This window comes from Colletotrichum jinshuiense, chromosome 6 (assembly GCF_051148585.1).
Source record: "Colletotrichum jinshuiense chromosome 6, complete sequence".
Classification (NCBI taxonomy): domain Eukaryota; kingdom Fungi; phylum Ascomycota; class Sordariomycetes; order Glomerellales; family Glomerellaceae; genus Colletotrichum; species Colletotrichum jinshuiense.
In genome coordinates, this window is record NC_139313.1 from 3,761,932 (window position 1) to 3,779,403 (window position 17,472).

Below are 17,472 nucleotides of genomic sequence, written 5' to 3' on the forward strand. Positions count from 1 at the left end.
CTTCGTAGCCGCCCTCCCTTGGCTGCAACGGGCAAGGTGGCTGACAGGGGCCCCCGTTCGGCGAGTTCCAGCTGTCGGATTAATGTGGTGACCTTGCCTTGGTCCCTCTCTGCGGCCGTCTCCCAATGCCAATGTCTTCCAGGGAGCCTCAACCTTAGACCGACTCCTCTTAGTGCCCGAGCATTGGACCGAGAAAATATGATGAGACTCGGCGTCAGTCAGCCCATGGGCACCCCGACGACGTACCCGGTACACCAGGCCGTCGTCCAGAAGTACTCGAGGCCCGTACCCTGGGCCGGCTCTGGCAGAGCTATGGCCATGCAGCAGAGGTCCCGCCCGAGGGCCATGGAGGTTTCCTGTTCCTGGACGACATGTCACCGCGGCCACGGTATTCCCACGGACTGGCCAGAACCACCTCACCCGCCATTTCCACAGTCCACACACGTACGTTGCTGCCCGCACTTTTCTTGGTCGCCCACGGGCCCCCGACTTGTCCGTTTGATGCTTATGGTGGGCGGTGGGCACCGCGCGTGTGGGTTTGCCCGTTTTGCTTGGTCAGAGACGTGATCATGAGGCACGAAAAGCACCTTCCCACCCGTCAATGTGGAAACGCGCGCGGAGGCGAACGGGGATATACGGGGGAGAACGGGGTGAGGAACTGGTCATGCTTTTGTCGCGAGACCCAGTTCCCAGAGAGTGCAAGGTGCGGGTGCGGGTGCAGGTGCAAGCAGCACAACCCGGGAAAGAGCGTAATCTGCCATCTCTCCTGCTCCTGCCTCGCGCACCCAATACAAAAAGAAAAAGATCCTCCTCCTTTCCTTCCCGTCTGCTTCTGATCCTTCCTCCTTCCCATCACACATATATCCAAACCAACCTAATCAGAGTTTTATCTCGACCAACTCACCTCTCCTCCCCCCCCCCTCCACACACCCCCCTCCCGTTATCAAACGTCCTCCTCGCACCGCAAACCAACAGCAGCAGCAGCGTTAACCTTTTCGCCACAACCTCCCCTGGTTGCTACACCAAATACACCCCCAACCAACCACAAACCCTGACGATTCGTCACAACCCGCCTGCCCAAGATGCAGTTCCCCAAGCTCGGTGGCAAGGGCGTCGAGCACAAGGACCGGACAGAGTCTGAGGCTCCCACCCCGGATTCCGGCTCCGACATCACGGCCGAGCAGAAGGTCACCTTCGCCGCCGCCTTCCTCGGTCTCGTTGCCAGTATTGGTGGTTTCATGTTCGGCTATGTCAGGTATGTCTCACACGCACACAACCTTCTTTTCCTTCCCGCTGCCGGGGCTCCATCTGAGACCCGCGTGCGTTTGCCCCAAAGATAGATATGCGTGTACTGACACTTCACTCCCTCTGATAGTGGTCAAATTTCTGGTTTCTTCCTGATGCAAGATTTCATGGAGCGATTCGGAGAGCTCCAGGAGAACGGCGAGTACATCTTCAGCGCCGCCCGCCAGGGAACCATCGTCGGTCTTCTCTGCATCGGCTGTCTCGTCGGTGCCCTCACTGCCGGTAACCTCGCCGATACCCTCGGACGCCGTCTGACCATCTCTCTCTTCGCCTTCTTCTCCTGCATCGGCATCGTCATCGAGGTGTCCTCCACCAACAAGTGGTACCAGTTCGCCATCGGCCGCCTCGTCAACGGTGTCGGCATCGGCGCCCTTTCCGTCGTCGTCCCCATGTACCAGTCTGAGTCTTGCCCCGCCATCATCCGCGGTGTCATCGTCTCCACGTACCAGCTCTTCATCACCCTCGGAATCTGGCTGGCTGAGATTGTCAACTTCGCTACCCACAACAAGGTCGGCTCCGCCTCGTGGCGCATTCCCAACGGTCTCGGCTTCGCCTGGGCCCTCATCCTCGGTGGCGGTATCCTCTTGCTTCCCGAGTCCCCCCGCTACGCCTTCCGCCAGGGCCGTGAGGACGAGGCCCGCCGCAACATCGCCAAGCTTGCTGGTGTCGAGCCCAACTCCATCTCCGTCAACGCCCAGATCGATGACATCCGCGCCAAGGTCGCCGAGGAGAGCGCCGGTGCCGACACCAGCATCTGGGAGATCTTCACCGGCCCTCGCATGCTGTACCGCACCATTCTCGGAATCGTGCTCCAGGCCGGCCAGCAGCTCACTGGTGCAAACTTCTTCTTCTACTTCGGTACCACCGTCTTCTCTGCCACCGGTCTTAGCGACAGTTACGTCACCCAGCTCATTCTCGGCTCCGTCAACGTCGCCTGCACTTTCGGTGGTCTGGTTGTCGTCAAGAAGTCGGGCCGCCGCATGGCGCTCATCATTGGTGCCCTGTGGATGATGATGTGCTTCTTCGTCTACGCCTTCGTTGGTCACTTCGCTCTCGACCCCGTGACCCCCTCCAACACCCCCACCGCCGGCGCTGTTCTCGTCGCTTTCTCTTGCCTCTTCATCGCCGGTTTCGCAACCACCTGGGGCCCCCTCGTCTGGGCTGTCGTCGCTGAGCTGTACCCTGCCCGCTACCGTGCTCCCGCCATGGCTCTTGCCACCGCCTCCAACTGGCTCTGGAACTTGTATGTTTTTGCCTCTAGTCTTGCCGATTCACCAGCTAACCTATTCCCAGCCTCATGTCCTTCTTCACCCGTTACATCACCGATGCCATCGACTACCTCTACGGCCTCGTCTTCGCTGGCTGCTGTGCTGCTCTCGCCGTCATCGTCTTCTTCTTCGTCATCGAGTCCAAGGACCGCACCCTCGAGGAGATCGACACCATGTATGTCCAGCACGTCAACCCCATCACCTCGGCGAAGTGGCACGCCGATGTCCCCAACCACCACCACAACGAGTCCGCCAGTGAAGCGGAGAAGGTTGAGGCGCGCGCTTAATTGCTCGGTCTCGTTGGATATCACCATCTTTGAACACCTGCATCGTTCAACCAAAACATTATTTGCATACAGTGACTGCATGCATTAATGGCTCACTGAGCCATACCCTGTATCATACAACCTTCATTGCGACGGCGTTGGGTGGCATATTGTATTCTTGAAAAGAATCGTTCATGAGGAATGAGAATTATTTTAATTGACCAATAACTAATTTGGTTTTACATCGACTCCTTTTGACATGCTTATTGTGATTGTGCTTGTCGTGAACTGCCTGATTGGTCCATTGGAAGATGGCCTTTGTAGACCTTGATCTACGAGGCATGGGTGCGTTGTGTTCACTAAGAGCCAACCTACATTTGATATCACGATATGGCCAACGCATCGCGATATGTGACCATCCTAGATGAATGTGAATCTGACCGTATTGAGATGTAACCTGGGGAACTCGACCATTTGCCGGGTAAAGTGATGCGATACAATCAGGATTGCGGGGGGTTCAATTGACAAACTCGGAGAATGTCATGCTTATTTCTGCAGAAGCCAAGTTGATGTGATTGGGGCGAGACAGAAGTTGGTATAGGATATACACGACATGGTAAAAGTGTATTCTAGAAGTACATGACAAAGTGATTCCCTCTTTAACTGGCTCAAATGGCGGCTCTCAGAGCTCAGGGGGTGAAATTGCGAAAATTAAGTAAGGGTTCGGTGGTATAGTACAACTCAAGAGACAAAAGAGACGCGCACACAGAGAGCGAGAGAGACAGAGGAGAAGATGGAAAGAGAGACAGGTAGGAAGACAGAGAGAAGAAAGATTGAGAGAGAGTGTGTGTGTGTATGTGAGAGAGATAGACAAGACTCCCGTCCCGGGCTAGTCTTCACTTATTGTCGTAACCTACTCACGATTGCGTCGTATGCGGGCTTCGGGTTGTAGTTTTCGTCGAACAGCAGCGGTTTTTGGTCACTCATCCAGGAATTCTGACGCGGAGGGAAGAAAGAACCGTCAGTCAAAATGCACTCCTCACTCCCAGGGGGGGGGGGGGGGGAATGCATATGCATGTATAGCTACCTTGTCGCTGACTCCCCAGACAGTGATGCCGCGACACTTGGGCACGCTGAGGCAGGCGCCCACGACGGTCGCGTAGTCGTTTGGCGGGGCGGTGGTGATGTCCAGCTCGGTGATGGCGATCTCGGAGACGCGGGAGGCGGCGAGCTGCTGCAGCGCGGCCTGGATGTTGACCGCCATGCCCGGATGAATATGGGCCTGGGAGCCTGCGTCGTCGAAAGAGGTCAGTCGGCCGTGCCAGTGAAGTATGTGGGTATTATCGCCCTCCCCTCCCCTCTCCCCGCGGGGGGGGAGGGGTCGTGCGGGAAAAGGTCCGTATAAGTGGAAAGGAACGCACCTATGCCATCAATGGGGAGACCCAGCCCAATCCACTGGTTCACCTTGGCGACGAGGGCGATGCCCTTGCCCCAGCCCGCGTTGTCGAGGTTGTATTCGTTGATGTACAGCTTCGCCGAGGGGTCCGCGGCCCGCGCGGCGCGGAAGGCGATGCCGATGTACGCCTCCCCCAGCACCTGGTGGAAGTGGGAGTCGCGAAGCGTGCCGTTGTCGTTGAAGACCTCGTTGACGACGTCCTGTTTTTCGGGGGTCACTTTGTTCAGCTTGCGCACGATATAAAGAACCAACCCTCATCCCCCCTCCTGCGCCGAGCGCCTTTCACGGACAACCGACTCACCCAGGCCATTATCCTGCCCTTGTACCTCCCGACGACGGTCTTGACGTGCGTGTCGATGACCTTGGCGAGCGTCACCTTGTCCTTGATGGCCTCCACCCAGGCCGGCAGCTGGCGGTGCCACAGGAGCGTGTGGCCGCGGATCGTCTTGTTGTTCCGCAGGGCCCAGTTGAAGAGGACGTCGGCCGTGTCAAAGGTGAAGGTGCCGGGGGCCGGCTGGATGGCGTCCCACTTCATCGACCACTCGTGCGTCACCTGGCCAAAGTTCTTCTGGATGATGGCGGCGTTCTTGCCCTCCTGGAGCGTGCCGTTGTCGATGGCCACGCCGAAGTAGAGCTTGCCCTTGGCCTTGATGAGCTGGTCGACGCTGGCCGGCGACTGGCGCGGCATGAGATGGGGCGGCGGGGTCGGGGGGAGGCCGGCGGGGTGGGCGAGGGCGGCCAGCGGCGCCAGCAGGAGCGCGAGGAGCATCTTCATGACCGGCAACGACAGAAGGGGGGGGATTCCGAGGGGACGTCGGGAAGGGAAGGACTGTGTGCGAAAAGGATCGGGAACAGAATGGATGAATCTTCAGGATTTCATTTTTCGAACACCCGGTGCGGCTCGCCGGTAATTATCTCTGGCCACAATTATTTTTCTTCCACCTTCCCCCCTCCTCCCCCCTCTCTCCACACCCACCGCCCCCAAAAGGGAGAGTCAAGGTCGGCGGATGATGCTATCCCGATGTTCCCGCTTCCGTCCTCGACAGGCATTGGCGAACGCCGGAACGAACCAAGCCCGCGGGGGCGGGTGTGATTGGGGAATGATTGGGACAAAGGGGCGCGGGATGCCGAAATTTGAGTGCGGGTAAAGGTGGCGCGTCCCTGTCTATCAAAGTTGTGTTCGGGCTGCGAGGGGACCCCCCCATGTCGCAGATGAGATCGACGCAAGCGGTCTCGCTCTCGTCGTAATAGGAGTTTAAAAAAAAAAACCCACCCCCATTTCGTGCCTGGACTGTTTTAACCCGCGTAATCTGCCTGTTCGGCGCCCCGTCTGCCGGAACACCCGGGGGGCCGCCCGCTGGTTGGATATGAGCTGCCCTTGGCGAAATCTGGTTTCCTGACTTTTCTGACTCGGCGCAATATATTCCAAGACCACCCAACCCTGGCCGCAAACGTGAGAAAGAAATAATGGTCGAGACACGGGGTCCCGTGAGGAATGGAGGGGTTCCCGTCCAACAATGCCATTTTCGACTGCCAGGGTCGCGTGTCTCGGAAATCCAGTAAAACAAAACAAAAACTGGGCGATGCCTAATCCGTGAGCCGTTGGTCACGGGGGGGGACCGACCGAGCGGAATGGGGGCGCCGGCCACGGAGACAATGCCGCCGCGAACCCCCCGCTATCCCGGTCCGAGGAGGTCCACCGCGGGCCCGATCTGGACATCCCGGTCTCAGATAATATAGCGCAGATTTTGAGTTCGGCTTGGAGATTAAGGACCATGCGCCAACGTTCGAGTAGTGCATGTCGAAAGAAATCTTTGTCAACGGCAAGGGGGGAAAAGCCACGCCGTTCTCTCAAGTTAAGCACGGGATGTTACTGTCGTCGTGAACCGAGCCGTGTCAATCTTTCGTAAAAATCCGCAATGGCTCTATTAAAACAATTGTACCGCCCCGCGCCTCGGAGTAGACCTCATCGATCCTTGCCGCTAAGCTGTCGACGACCAAGATGTTCCCCATGAGCGGCGATGTGCCCAACATGGAGGAGGAGTGGGTTGCGGAATCCACAGTACAAAGCATCCCCTTTTTATGATTAAAGTTCATAGGTGCCACCAAAAATTAAAATTGGCATTACGGGCGGGACACGCTGACAAGCCGGCCAAGAGTCTCGCTATCGCCAACACTCCAGCTTGGATGTCGAGCTTTTCGCGGCCAGCACTGTAAAGCAGCACTCGGGGGCCATTCCAGCTCCGTAGCCGACGTTGGTTGCACGGCCAAATCTGATTCTCCAAAGGGGACACTGAGAGAATCTAGCTACGAGGCCGGCTGAGAACAATCTTCTGCGGCGACTACATGTTCACTGAGAGTATCACTGCTTTCTTCTTGTTAATCGTAAATTGACTAGGCGGAAGCAAAGCAAAGCCGCGATGAACCACGATGAGAGCGAGGGAAAACAATACCCCTCCCCACTTCCTCCCTCCCCCCAAGATCGGCTCTCAAAGGCAATTAGCCATGAGCAGGAATATGCAGCAACTAACTATTGCATCTGTCTCAATTCCTTAATCATCACATCGTAGTATACACAAACACGATAACCCCAAAGTCAGTGGAACTTTTCCTTGGCCTTTTCTGTCCCCGCTACTTCTCGCCATCCTTGCGGCTCCTCCGGAAGAGATTCCCAAAGAACTTCTTCTTGCTACCGCCCTCGCCGGTCTTTTCCTTTGCCGGCGCCGGGGCGGCGGTGCTATCCTCGTCGAGAAAGGTTCTCATGCCAACGGCATCATCGCTGCTGCTGGAACCCGTCTCTCTCTTGCGCTTGAGGTCGGCCATTGAGACCATCTTGCCCAGGAGACGGGTCCGCGTCGGCGCGGCCGCCGGTGCGGGCGCGGGCGCGGGTCTCTGTAGGCTGGCCGCGGGCTCCTGCCGGCGGGCCTGCTGTGGGCGATGGTCCAGTGAAGGAGCTGCATCTGTCGTCAGCGATCTGTTCCATGTCATCGAGGGGTTATTCGGCGAGAGATACTCACTCTCATGGGTCGAGAACGCCGCCACAGAGGCCGCAGGGCGGACAGTGCGGTCCCTCTTGATGGAGAAGTCGGCTCGGGTGACGTAATCCGAAGTCCATTCGGTTGGGGATTTTGGAGCAGCGGCGATGGGACGTCGGCGCGGGGGAATAGGCGGAGGAGACGCTGGGCTGGTGGGCGTGTAAGAGACAGCAGGGCCAGGGCCAAAATCGGCGTCGACAAATGCCTGAGAAGGCGCCTCCGACTGCGCCTTCTGCTCTGGGAGAGACGGCAGCGGTTTGTTGGGCGCCGGCGAGGTCGGCACGTCGAAGCTCATGGATTTCATTGAGCGTGCTTTGCGAGGCGGCCGGCGCGTTGGTGTCTCCACGTCGCCCTCGACGTCGTCTTCAACGTCAGGTGACTGCGAGCGGCGGATGCTGGCGGAGGCGCGAGGCGACAGGACTTCCTCCATCTCACGATCGAGCTCATTGCCGATGTCCGTGATGAGTCTCGAGGTTGAGCGGGCGACGGAATTGGATCCTGTGCCAACGTCGGCGCGGTTAGTAGTGGACGCAGCGATTGCCGGGCTGGGACTCTTCATGGCGCTGACGCGGAGCGGTTGCGGATAAGCCTGGGATACGGGGATCTGAGGAAGATTTGCGACGGCTCTGCGTCTCCGGGCTTGGATAGGAGGAAGACCCGAGTTGCGAGACTCGAGCGCTTGGGTGATGTTGTCTTTTCGGGTGGTGTCTGGCCGTTTGGGTAGAGGTTTCTGGGAGGCTCGTCTTACAGAACCGACGGCGGGCGAGGTGGCTGACGCGCGGAGGCCAGGTGAAGATGATGGGCGCTCCGCGACAGAGCCCAGGTCAGGGAAGCGAGAGTCATTTTCATCGTCGTAAGAGGTGCCGTGAGTAGCGTCGGAGGCTCGCGCCTTGGTGCGAGAGCGACGGGTATGCTTTCTGCCTGCAGAACGGTCTGACAGTGAATCTGGAGCAGGCGCCGGATTCTGGGAGCGACAGGACGCAGATATTGAAGCAGAAGTGATTGATGCTGAGTCAGAACTCGCATGGGAAGCAACGGAATGACGACCGCGTTCATCTGAGGTAGAGCCGGTAACCGAAGTAGACAAGGTGCCAACGCTGCCTGCGGCTGCCTGGGAGGGACGGTTGCCAGTTTGCTCCTGGGGGTTTTCACTGGAGGTGTACGATTGAGCAACCTCTGTATCAGGGACGTAAGATAGAGGCCGAAGGATGGGTGAGCCTTGCGAGGTTCTTGACCGTGAACGAGGGACATTGGGATCAAGATTGTCCCGCTGGCGCGGGGTCATGTCCTCTTCTCCATTCTCAAGAGCAGTATCCGCCAGCGGCATGAAGTCAAGGGGTGTATGGCGACGTCCAGCCAAAGGGAGGTGAACAGCTGTGATGATACTGTCTTCTGAATAGACTGAGGAGGTGTCTGCAACATCGGCTCCGTCATCTGAGATGATTTGCAAGAATGTCTCATCTGCAGGATTTTGCGTCTGAGCGTCGTCCCATGTGTGTTGAGACTCCAAGGTGCGCGTGACCTGCAAGGGCGCAAAAACCTCGGTCTGTGCAGATGCGGGAGAGTTGTTGAGAGGGGATACTGGCGCAGCAGGCAGTCTAAAAAAGTCATCGCTGGTGATGTTAGGAGACACGTTGTTCTCATCCCTGTGAATCGTGGTTAAATTTGAGTAAGACCTGCAGCGTCCAGAGCCAGGGTGAGAGGGCCGACGCGCTACTGTGGCCTCGCTGCACGTTTCGCCAATGATGTCAGAGGATGAAACATGCAGATCTTGATGATCGTATGCAGGCGCAACAGCAGTCGTCGCCGTCGTGATGGTTTTCTGCGAAGAAGCAACAGACAGGGGGCGGTTAGATGCAGCATGCACGTAAAAACCAGCTGGATGATGGATGCCAGGTGTCAATCGTGCAGTGATGCAAGAAGGGTCTGCAAGCGTAGCTGTGAAGGCTCTGGTAGGGGGCGTCGCAGTGGACTGTCGCTCGGAAGCAACAAGCGGTTCCTGTCTTATTATAGCGTTTCTGTTCACAGATAATGCTGAAAGAAACTGGGGTGGGAAAGATCTGGTGAACTCACTTTCACTGCTTCTTTGAACAGCGACAAACAAACCTGTGTTCTCACCGGGAATAGAAACCAAAGGGTCAGTAACCAGCGACTTGGTGGACTGCAGAAGAGTCTGTACGCCGGCTGGCTCTGGTCGGTCGAGAGAGAAGGCATCGATGGATAAATCGCGCTGGTGGGCCGGGCTGACGGTAGAATATGAGCTGCTGCGTAAGTGTGCCGGCAAAAGGGGCGATGTAGGGGTGAGGTTCAAAGGAAGAGGTATGAACGAACGTCTCTTTGCAGCGTCCTTGTCCTCAATGACTGCAACTGTTTTCACCAATCCGGATTTCTTCCAGTCTGTGGCCTCATCAGGCAGGAAATTTCTTTGAACACCCTCGGGAATGTGTGGGAGCAAGAGGAACTCTTTGTAGTGCTCTGTCCAGGCCCAGGTTATCTCTGGTTTCCGAACTAGGCATTCATCCCCTTGTCTGTCTGCCTTTGCCTTGGCAATGAGGTATTGCCGAGCGTACTCCATAGGAGAGAGTCGCGGGGGCGCAAGCCGAAACTCCGGAGGAGGCTCGTTTTTGCCAAAGTAGACGGTTGGATGCTGGGGTTGAAGTAGATATAGTGGAAGGTTTGATGTGATAGAAGGGGAGATCAAGTTGGAAGGGCTGCGTAAAGATGCAGCATAGTTTGAGATGCCGTCGCTGTCGGATGTTCCTTTACGCCGAGCCACGGTCTGGCTGAATTCCGCGCCGACTCTTCTGAGCTCCTCTGGAGCGACAGGATCCGAGATCTGCGATTTATCAATTCCGGAACTACGCTTGTTCCGGAGCTTAGTCGCGCTGGGAACCGACCTCAGGGGCGTCTTGGGGCGAAGAGAGCCGCTGGATCTGGTGGTACGAAGGAATGTTGGGGGAGCAGACTCGGTTGGAGTTCCGGGCGGCATGCCAAATTGGTCGAGGAGCTCTTTGAGAGTTGGTAGCTCGGGAACGTCCTTCTCAAGATCAGAGGTAGCGACGAAGTTGGCAAAGGATTTGACCTTATAAAGAATGTTTGACGGAGTACGCGGTCGTTCCGTCTGGCTAGGCGTCTTTACTGGCGTCTTTGCACCTGTCGACAGCACCAGCGCCTTTCCCAGATCTTCTTCATCTTCAGGATCACTCTCCCAGGTGTAGGTGGGGGTGCCGTTGTCCGCCTTTGCTGGGAGAATGAGGCCATAGAGAGCAAGTTGATGTTTCTCCCAGCCTTTCTCCAGCTCAATATGCTGCGCTAGCGGATGCTCGTGGAACTCCGTCTTAGAAAGATCGTCCGGATAACCCAGAACGGGGGGCTCATCAAAATCGCAAGCCCATTCGCGACCGTCGGATTTTGCGCCGGAAATCTCACGACCAGGGCATCCCGCAAGGAGGGGGCTCGGGAGGGGAGGAGGAGGCGGGCTTTCGACAACTGTAAGAGGAGGGCTCTCAAAGGTCAGTTCAGAGACCTCAATGGGCGGGAGTTGCGGGCGGTTGCGTCGTAGTAGTCTTGACAAAGGTACAGATCGAACGGTTGAGTCGGATCCTCTGCTAAGGAGGCGGAGTCTTGAATGTATGAGAGGAGAAATTTGATTATGAGGGTTCGGAGTGAGGGGAGGGGTGTCGTCAGAGCCACTAGCCTGAGAGGCATGCTTCGAGACATCTCCAACTTTGAACCTTTGAGCCATGGTAGCACCTAGAGTGAAAGCCAAGCAAAGCCGATTATGAAAGGCATCTCAGAACGTGGGGCGGATGGGGTGAAGCGACGATTCAAAGTGAGATGGAACCAAGGAGCTTTCCAAGAACAGCGGATTAATATGCCGATGGATAACAAACGACTGAAAGATATGTGTCAGTATTGATAAAGATGAAGGAAACTTTCGAGCGGAAAGCCTACCTCAAGTTTCCTTGCACTGAGAAACCGATAATAGCTCGTCGATTTCACGCCACGCAGAGGGTGAATGAGTAAGAGCAAGAGTGGGCGCCCGTTGAAATTCAAGAAAGGAAATACTGGGGCTGGGATCGAGCGAAGAAGACTCGACAGGACCCGGAGAGAAATGAATAATAAAGCCAGCCTGGGAAGAATATTGCGTGGCAGGAAGGCACGTCAAGCCGAGTACCTAGTTGGGAAAGAGCATTGGAGAGCACAGTGCACGGGCCATAGAGGTTGATGATGTTCGGTGAGAATACATGATGCCGTTGACAAGAAACGAATAATATCTAGGACATGTGCCCCAGAAGCATATGTTGTAGTGATAGATTCGGTCATGGACGATCTCTGTCATTAGGGGATGAGCTGGATGAGCTTTTACTCCTCCTATTAAAGATATTGACTAATAGGCTTGATAGCCGTAGGTAATCATGCTCAAGATTGTTGGCCAGTTCGCAGGGCCATAATGCAAATAGCTTCTGTGCCGTTCACGGGTCACTTGTACGCTTACTGGATGAGTGATCTTGTGGGAAGTTGTACCGTCCGCCGAGAAGACTGTAGTCTAGTGATATAAAAATGTGTGTTGTTGGCTATTCTTACGTTCTCTACGATGAAATTGTCTGAATAGCAATCTAATCCTTGAAAGACTTCATTTTTGGCAAAATGTTAGCACTTTTCAAAGCCACGAGGTTCTAGGAGTATGTAATAGAGAGAAAAAAATCGCCACAGCACCGGCCTAGCTTCTTGACCTGCACAATGAACGTGGCTTCACTGCGGAAAAAATGATTTACAATGAGTGATTGAGGCGGTAGTTTTGAATTGTTTATATCATCAGGCTCGCATAGTAGTCTGTTTCGGGACGTCCCACTTTCTACGGCAACATCGATGATCATATTGCGAGCTGTCATCTACACAGAGAAGAGAAGAAGAGGGGTCATCGGCAAAAAAAAGTTCAATTTAATTCTAAACTATAAACCACCGGCGATGTTGATAAACATCAAGACATACAAAATTGATGGGCAATGCATCTTGAACTTGAAGCTTGGGGCACTTCCAACTACGGCAATACGGTAAAAAGGATATTTGGAGGGAGGGCCCTAGGGAGGAGGCGTCTGGCGTCACGCAAATGCCTCACCCCGAAGGTTTGCCAATTTCGTTACGAACCTGCAAACAATGCAACACGTGTTTCATGGTTCGCCTCATTGGCCAACGTTTTGGTCCTTTTCAGGTTCAAGTCGATAAGATGGGATGGAAGGGCTCTAGAACTGTGGGTTCACTGATCAGTGGGCTACCTAAGCAAGGTGTGCATGGCTATTAGAGGCGGTCTTGTATAGAGATTCATTCAGCTCACCAGCCTTCGCGCACCGTCACCAAACTGAAGTGAGCCGTCGAACTTGAAGCCATCGTGTCGTCAGCTCGAGTCTCCGTCGTCGTCGTCACTGTTGTCGAGTGCAACATTGTCCCACTACAACCTGAATTCGGAACCGAGTCGCTATCAGAAGGTGGGGCTGCCCATCTCCGAAACGCCAATGGGCGGACGCTTCAGCCACACCCCCTGCTCCCTATCTGCCCAATTGGGTAGGGCCGTCGGCTTGCGCCACATGCCAGCTGCTGTTTGGCTTCAGCCTGACAGGGGCCCTGCCAAGGAATCACGGCGCCAAGGATACGCAGGAGAGTAATTGGCAGGAGCTCTCAGCTCCCTCTCTCCCGGAGCTCTTGCTGGTTTGTGTCCTCTGCCCCCCTTTGTGGCTTGACGTTGGTGGTGTTTTCTCCTTGATCCATAACAATCAAAATCTCGCACTCCGCCGCAATTTTCAAACCGGATCTGTTGCTAATCAAATCGTCGCTCATTTCCCTCATCACCCCCTCGCCTCTCGAAACTCAACCCCTCTCGTGTCCGCCCCCAAGAACATTCACCACTGATCATTGTCAACACGAGCTGCAGCAGGCCCTGCAGATGCTCGTTGCATACTAGCCATGGCTTTGGTGAGCAAGGGTGGTCAGCTTATGCTGCTGCGACCCTCTCCGACCCGGTGGATCGGGACGCGTGGCCGCGGCCCTTGGGGGCTGTCTGCCACGGCAAACACGGCACCGGCACCGCTGTCGTCGCCGTTCAAGACACCCGCCGTCTACTTCTCCACACATCCGTCAAGAAGGTCGTCCGGTACGTTGGCGCGCGCATGTCCCTTGTTCTCCTCTCTTCTCCCGTCCGATTGGTGCATTGTTTTACATGTCTGTTGGTCCCTGTTTGTGCTGCATGGTGGTGGGATCTGGGGGCCATAAACGAACCAAGATGAGCGCGGCAGCGCGAGGCTGGGCGTCAGATTCTCGCTCTTTAGGTTCGTCGGAGCAGGGATGTCTGTAGGCCAGGAGCCGAGACTGCAGGCCAAGATGCAGCATACCATGTGAGACCACGCGCCAGCCTTGCCCTCGGCGAGAGCAAATCAGGCTGCCATGATTGCCGCCGTGCTGCCTCAGCTCTCTCAGCACGCCTATGATGAGCCCGGAACACTGAGCAACTCTTCAATGAACCGCAAGACATGATCGTGGGGCAAGAGGGGCGCACACCCGATGGACTCTGCTTAGCGACTACTCACTAGGGTCAGAGTGAAGCCATTATGAGCCCCGGGATGCAGCCGGGCTGGACTGCAAACCATCAAAGCACAGCGACGGAATGAGCCGGGAATGTACTGATGTTGGTTCCGGCCAACGGACGCAAGGCGTTCATCTCGACGTGTCTCGTGAAAACCAAGTTCAGTCATCGGAGCGATCTCAAGTCTTTCAAGTGACAGATCTCGCCCTTCACCTTGCAACAAGCTTAACAGGCGGCAATGGGTGACATCACAGCTAACCTCACCCAGACGAAACTAAACCACCCTCGAAACCGGAACCGGCCTCAAAATCCCAAGATGGCGGCGACTCGCTCGCCAAGAAGATGCTCGAGTCCGCCGCGACCTCCTTCGCCTCTATACTCGTTCTCGCTGCCGGCTTCGCCATAGCAGGCTACGCCTACCACAAGACCTATAAGCGCATCGTCCTCAACAAGATGACCCGCGCCTTCACGCCGGGCGACCCGGTCCTCGAACTGGCCGCCATCGGCAAGGAAGTGCCCCAGAACCCCGCCGATGCCGACGACCGCTGGGTGCAACGGCCCGAGCAACTACGCATCGATCAGATCGTCAACGGCCTCGAGGTCGGCCACTACTTCCTGATCCTCGGCGAAAAGGGTACCGGCAAGAGCAGCATGCTCATCGAGGCCATGCGCAAGATCGACGGCGACGGCGTCGCCATGTTTGAGGCCCACGCCGACTTGGAAATCGTGCGCATCCGTCTCGGCAAGGCCCTCGACTTCGAGTTCCACGAGGATTACATTGGCGGCTACTTCAGCGAACGCGGACCCCGCGACACGACCGCCCTGCTCGACATTGAACGCGCCCTCAACAAGCTCGAGAAGGTCGCCATCGTCAACCGCGCCGTGCGCAAGAAGCCCCTCGTCGTCATTATCAACCAGATGCACCTGATTCGCGACGACGACGACGGCAAGGATCTCATCGAGCTCCTCCAGCAGCGCGCCGAGCAGTGGGCGGCCTCGAACCTCGTCACCATGGTATTCAACACTGACGACTACTGGGTGTACGAGCGCTTCAAGCAGCTCGCCACGCGGATGGAGGTGATGTCGGTACGCGACCTGCCCAAGCGTCAAGCCATCGCGGCGCTCGCAAAATACCGCATGAAGTACTTCAACGAGCGGCTGAGCATGACGAAGCTCGAGGAGGTGTACGATCTCGTAGGCGGCCGGCTGTCGTTCCTGAACCGCGTCGCAAAGAGCCGCGATATGATCGCCACATGCAAGTCCATCTGCCAGGTCGAGAAAACCTGGTTCCTCAACCAGTGCTGGATCCTCGGTGCCGAGATGGATGACGACGTGATGGACCAGCAGAAGTGGGCTGTACGTGATCAACCCCCCCTCACCGCCCCCTTCCCCCCGTGATGCGTCATTCAACCAAACCTAAAGCAAAGGAACGAAGGAGATACAGGCATGCTAACAATCGACCAGGCCGGCGCCATGGTCCTTGCACAGGCCCTCGTCGACAAGGAAGAGGACATGGAACTATACGACGAGGAAAACGGCCACGTGCTCCCCTCTTTCCCGATGCACAAGGCGCAGCAGATCATGACGCGCGCCGACTTCATCCGCGACATGGACAGGCTCAACCTCTTCAGCATCGCCTCGAACGCAAACGTACGCGCCTCTTCGGTACCCATGCACCGGGCCTTCCAGGAGGTCTGCGCCGAGGAGGGTTTCAGGGACCACCTGGAGAAGACGATCCAGCGCATCGGCGATATCGAGTCGCTCGGCCGTACGCGCGAGCTCGTCGCCAAGGATCTCGTGCTGGGTGGCAAGTACGAGATACTCCGCGAGGGCAAGAACGGCGTCACGGTCAAGCTGATCGAGGGCGAGGACCGGGGCATGTACGTCTGAGTGGGGAAAGTCGACGATGGGATTATGACGGGATCCTCGCGTCTCGCCTATTCCCTTGGTCCGGGGGCGTGTTGGGGGCTGTCGTTGAGAGATTGGCGAGACTCAGATGTGATTGTGTGTGATTGAGTGCGCGCGCGCGCATTGTGTTTTCGCGATGGGATGGGAACATGCAAGATCGGATCTGATGGGGCACACCCCTCATGATCCATCCCACCCACCAGTTCCAGGGGACCACCCTGAGATCGGACATAGATCCGGCGCTGATCGATTGGCGGGATTGGCTTCGAGGTGCTGATCCGAATGTGGGATGAAGCCTGAAATGCATGGGAACGGCACCAGCTGGACAGATACGTGTCGACGCCTGGATGGGGGGAGGGGGAGGTTGTCGTGTGGCTGTGAGTGTGAGTGTTGTACAACTCACACTTTATTTTTATTTTGTAAAATCAGGCGTGGCTGGGAAAACGATGGCGAGAGGACCCATAAGGCCCTGTACGATATGTAGAAACGGAGGGGACAGAGAGGGGGGGAGATGTGCGATGTGATGCTACGCTCCCCCCATGTACGATCGATCATTAATTTCCAGCAAATGAAAATTCCCTTTGTCAAACTTTTTCACACATCATCGAAATCCTCCATCTCTATCTCTCTATCTCTCTCTTCCTCCCCGTCGCATGCCTCCAGGCCGCGAGTCCTAAACTCTGCTTCCTCCCCAGCCCCCCCGGTCACCCGTTATTTCTCCGCCTTGAGTGAGCGGCTCCTCTTCCCCCATCCTTTCTCGCGAACATGTACGTTTTTGGGCGGGCGGGCGTAGCATTCTCCGAAGTGACAAACAGCAGCCCCTGCTCGACGACGATAAAAAAAATGGGCTCGTTCTCCCCCCGGTCCCTGGAAGCGCGCGCACGCACTTCATCCCGTCGTCGTCGTTATCTCGTCAATCTCTAGTGTATCCGTACAATCCCTTTCTTTTTGATTGGGGAGGGGGGAAGGGACGGCATTTTTATTTTTTTTTATTTTTTTTATTTATCGTTTTGTTTCTTCGACCCTTCGATTATCCTTGAAGCCGGGCTACCAACCCGCCGAAATAAAAACCAACCATTAAAATCCCACCCCCCTTCGCCTGGCAACTTCCCGAAGCTGCCGAGAATCCGCTGTAGATCGCCGGGAACCTCAAGCGCGCGCGGGAGGCAAAACCGGCCTCGCAACACTCAGTGACAAGCCAGCACGCGGTTCCCTCGCCGTCCCTCTTTGCTGCTGGCCCCCATCATGGACGACGAACCCCGTTCTCTGAGCGCGCGCAAATGAGTTGCGGAGGCGGTTCCGCATTTCGACGAACCCCGGCCCCCCTTCCTCTCTCGTTTGTTCCGCCCACTCTCTCTCTCTCTCTCTCCCCCGGGATAACGAAAAAATAGACCAGCCCGAACCGAATCAAGCATGCTCGCCCCGACACTGGGGGAGGAGGAGACGAAGAGGAGTAGACGACCAAGAAGAAGGAAGAAAACACACGGACTGCTCCGCAAACAGGGGCCCGCCTCCTTCGTATACCGCACTACCAACGGTTAATCGTGTACCCGTACATTGGATGATTGGGACGACCCATGTAGGCCAGGCGATCACCACATTGGGGGCCGCGCCTCGCCAGGGTCCAACCGCAGTGGGAAGGGCTCCGTTCCAT

The 17,472-nt window shown here is 56.4% G+C and overlaps 4 protein-coding genes across 4 annotated transcripts; 2 read left to right on the forward strand and 2 right to left on the reverse strand.

The window, feature by feature from the left end:
- Nucleotides 1–1,082: 1,082 nt before the first annotated feature.
- EsH8_VI_000973 (general substrate transporter) lies at nucleotides 1,083–2,860 on the forward strand (the record flags this gene model as incomplete). The annotated part of the gene is made up of 3 exons (XM_083272226.1): nucleotides 1,083–1,255; nucleotides 1,376–2,548; nucleotides 2,599–2,860. 3 exons carry the CDS (start codon nucleotides 1,083–1,085, stop codon nucleotides 2,858–2,860), a joined length of 1,608 nt encoding a protein of 535 aa, XP_083127400.1.
- Nucleotides 2,861–3,739: 879 nt separating this feature from the next.
- Nucleotides 3,740–5,070, reverse strand: EsH8_VI_000974 (glycoside hydrolase family 10 protein; the record flags this gene model as incomplete). Its single annotated transcript, XM_083272227.1, has 4 exons — nucleotides 3,740–3,835; nucleotides 3,927–4,129; nucleotides 4,261–4,495; nucleotides 4,597–5,070. 4 exons carry the CDS (start codon nucleotides 5,068–5,070, stop codon nucleotides 3,740–3,742), a joined length of 1,008 nt encoding a protein of 335 aa, XP_083127401.1.
- Nucleotides 5,071–6,926: 1,856 nt separating this feature from the next.
- On the reverse strand, nucleotides 6,927–11,075 carry EsH8_VI_000975 (uncharacterized protein; the record flags this gene model as incomplete). Its single annotated transcript, XM_083272228.1, has 3 exons — nucleotides 6,927–7,249; nucleotides 7,313–9,046; nucleotides 9,437–11,075. The coding sequence occupies 3 exons, from the start codon at nucleotides 11,073–11,075 to the stop codon at nucleotides 6,927–6,929; spliced, it is 3,696 nt and encodes a 1,231-aa protein (XP_083127402.1).
- Nucleotides 11,076–13,294: 2,219 nt separating this feature from the next.
- On the forward strand, nucleotides 13,295–15,800 carry EsH8_VI_000976 (ATP-binding protein; the record flags this gene model as incomplete). The annotated part of the gene is made up of 3 exons (XM_083272229.1): nucleotides 13,295–13,481; nucleotides 14,179–15,266; nucleotides 15,375–15,800. 3 exons carry the CDS (start codon nucleotides 13,295–13,297, stop codon nucleotides 15,798–15,800), a joined length of 1,701 nt encoding a protein of 566 aa, XP_083127403.1.
- Between the last annotated feature and the right edge of the window lie 1,672 nt (nucleotides 15,801–17,472).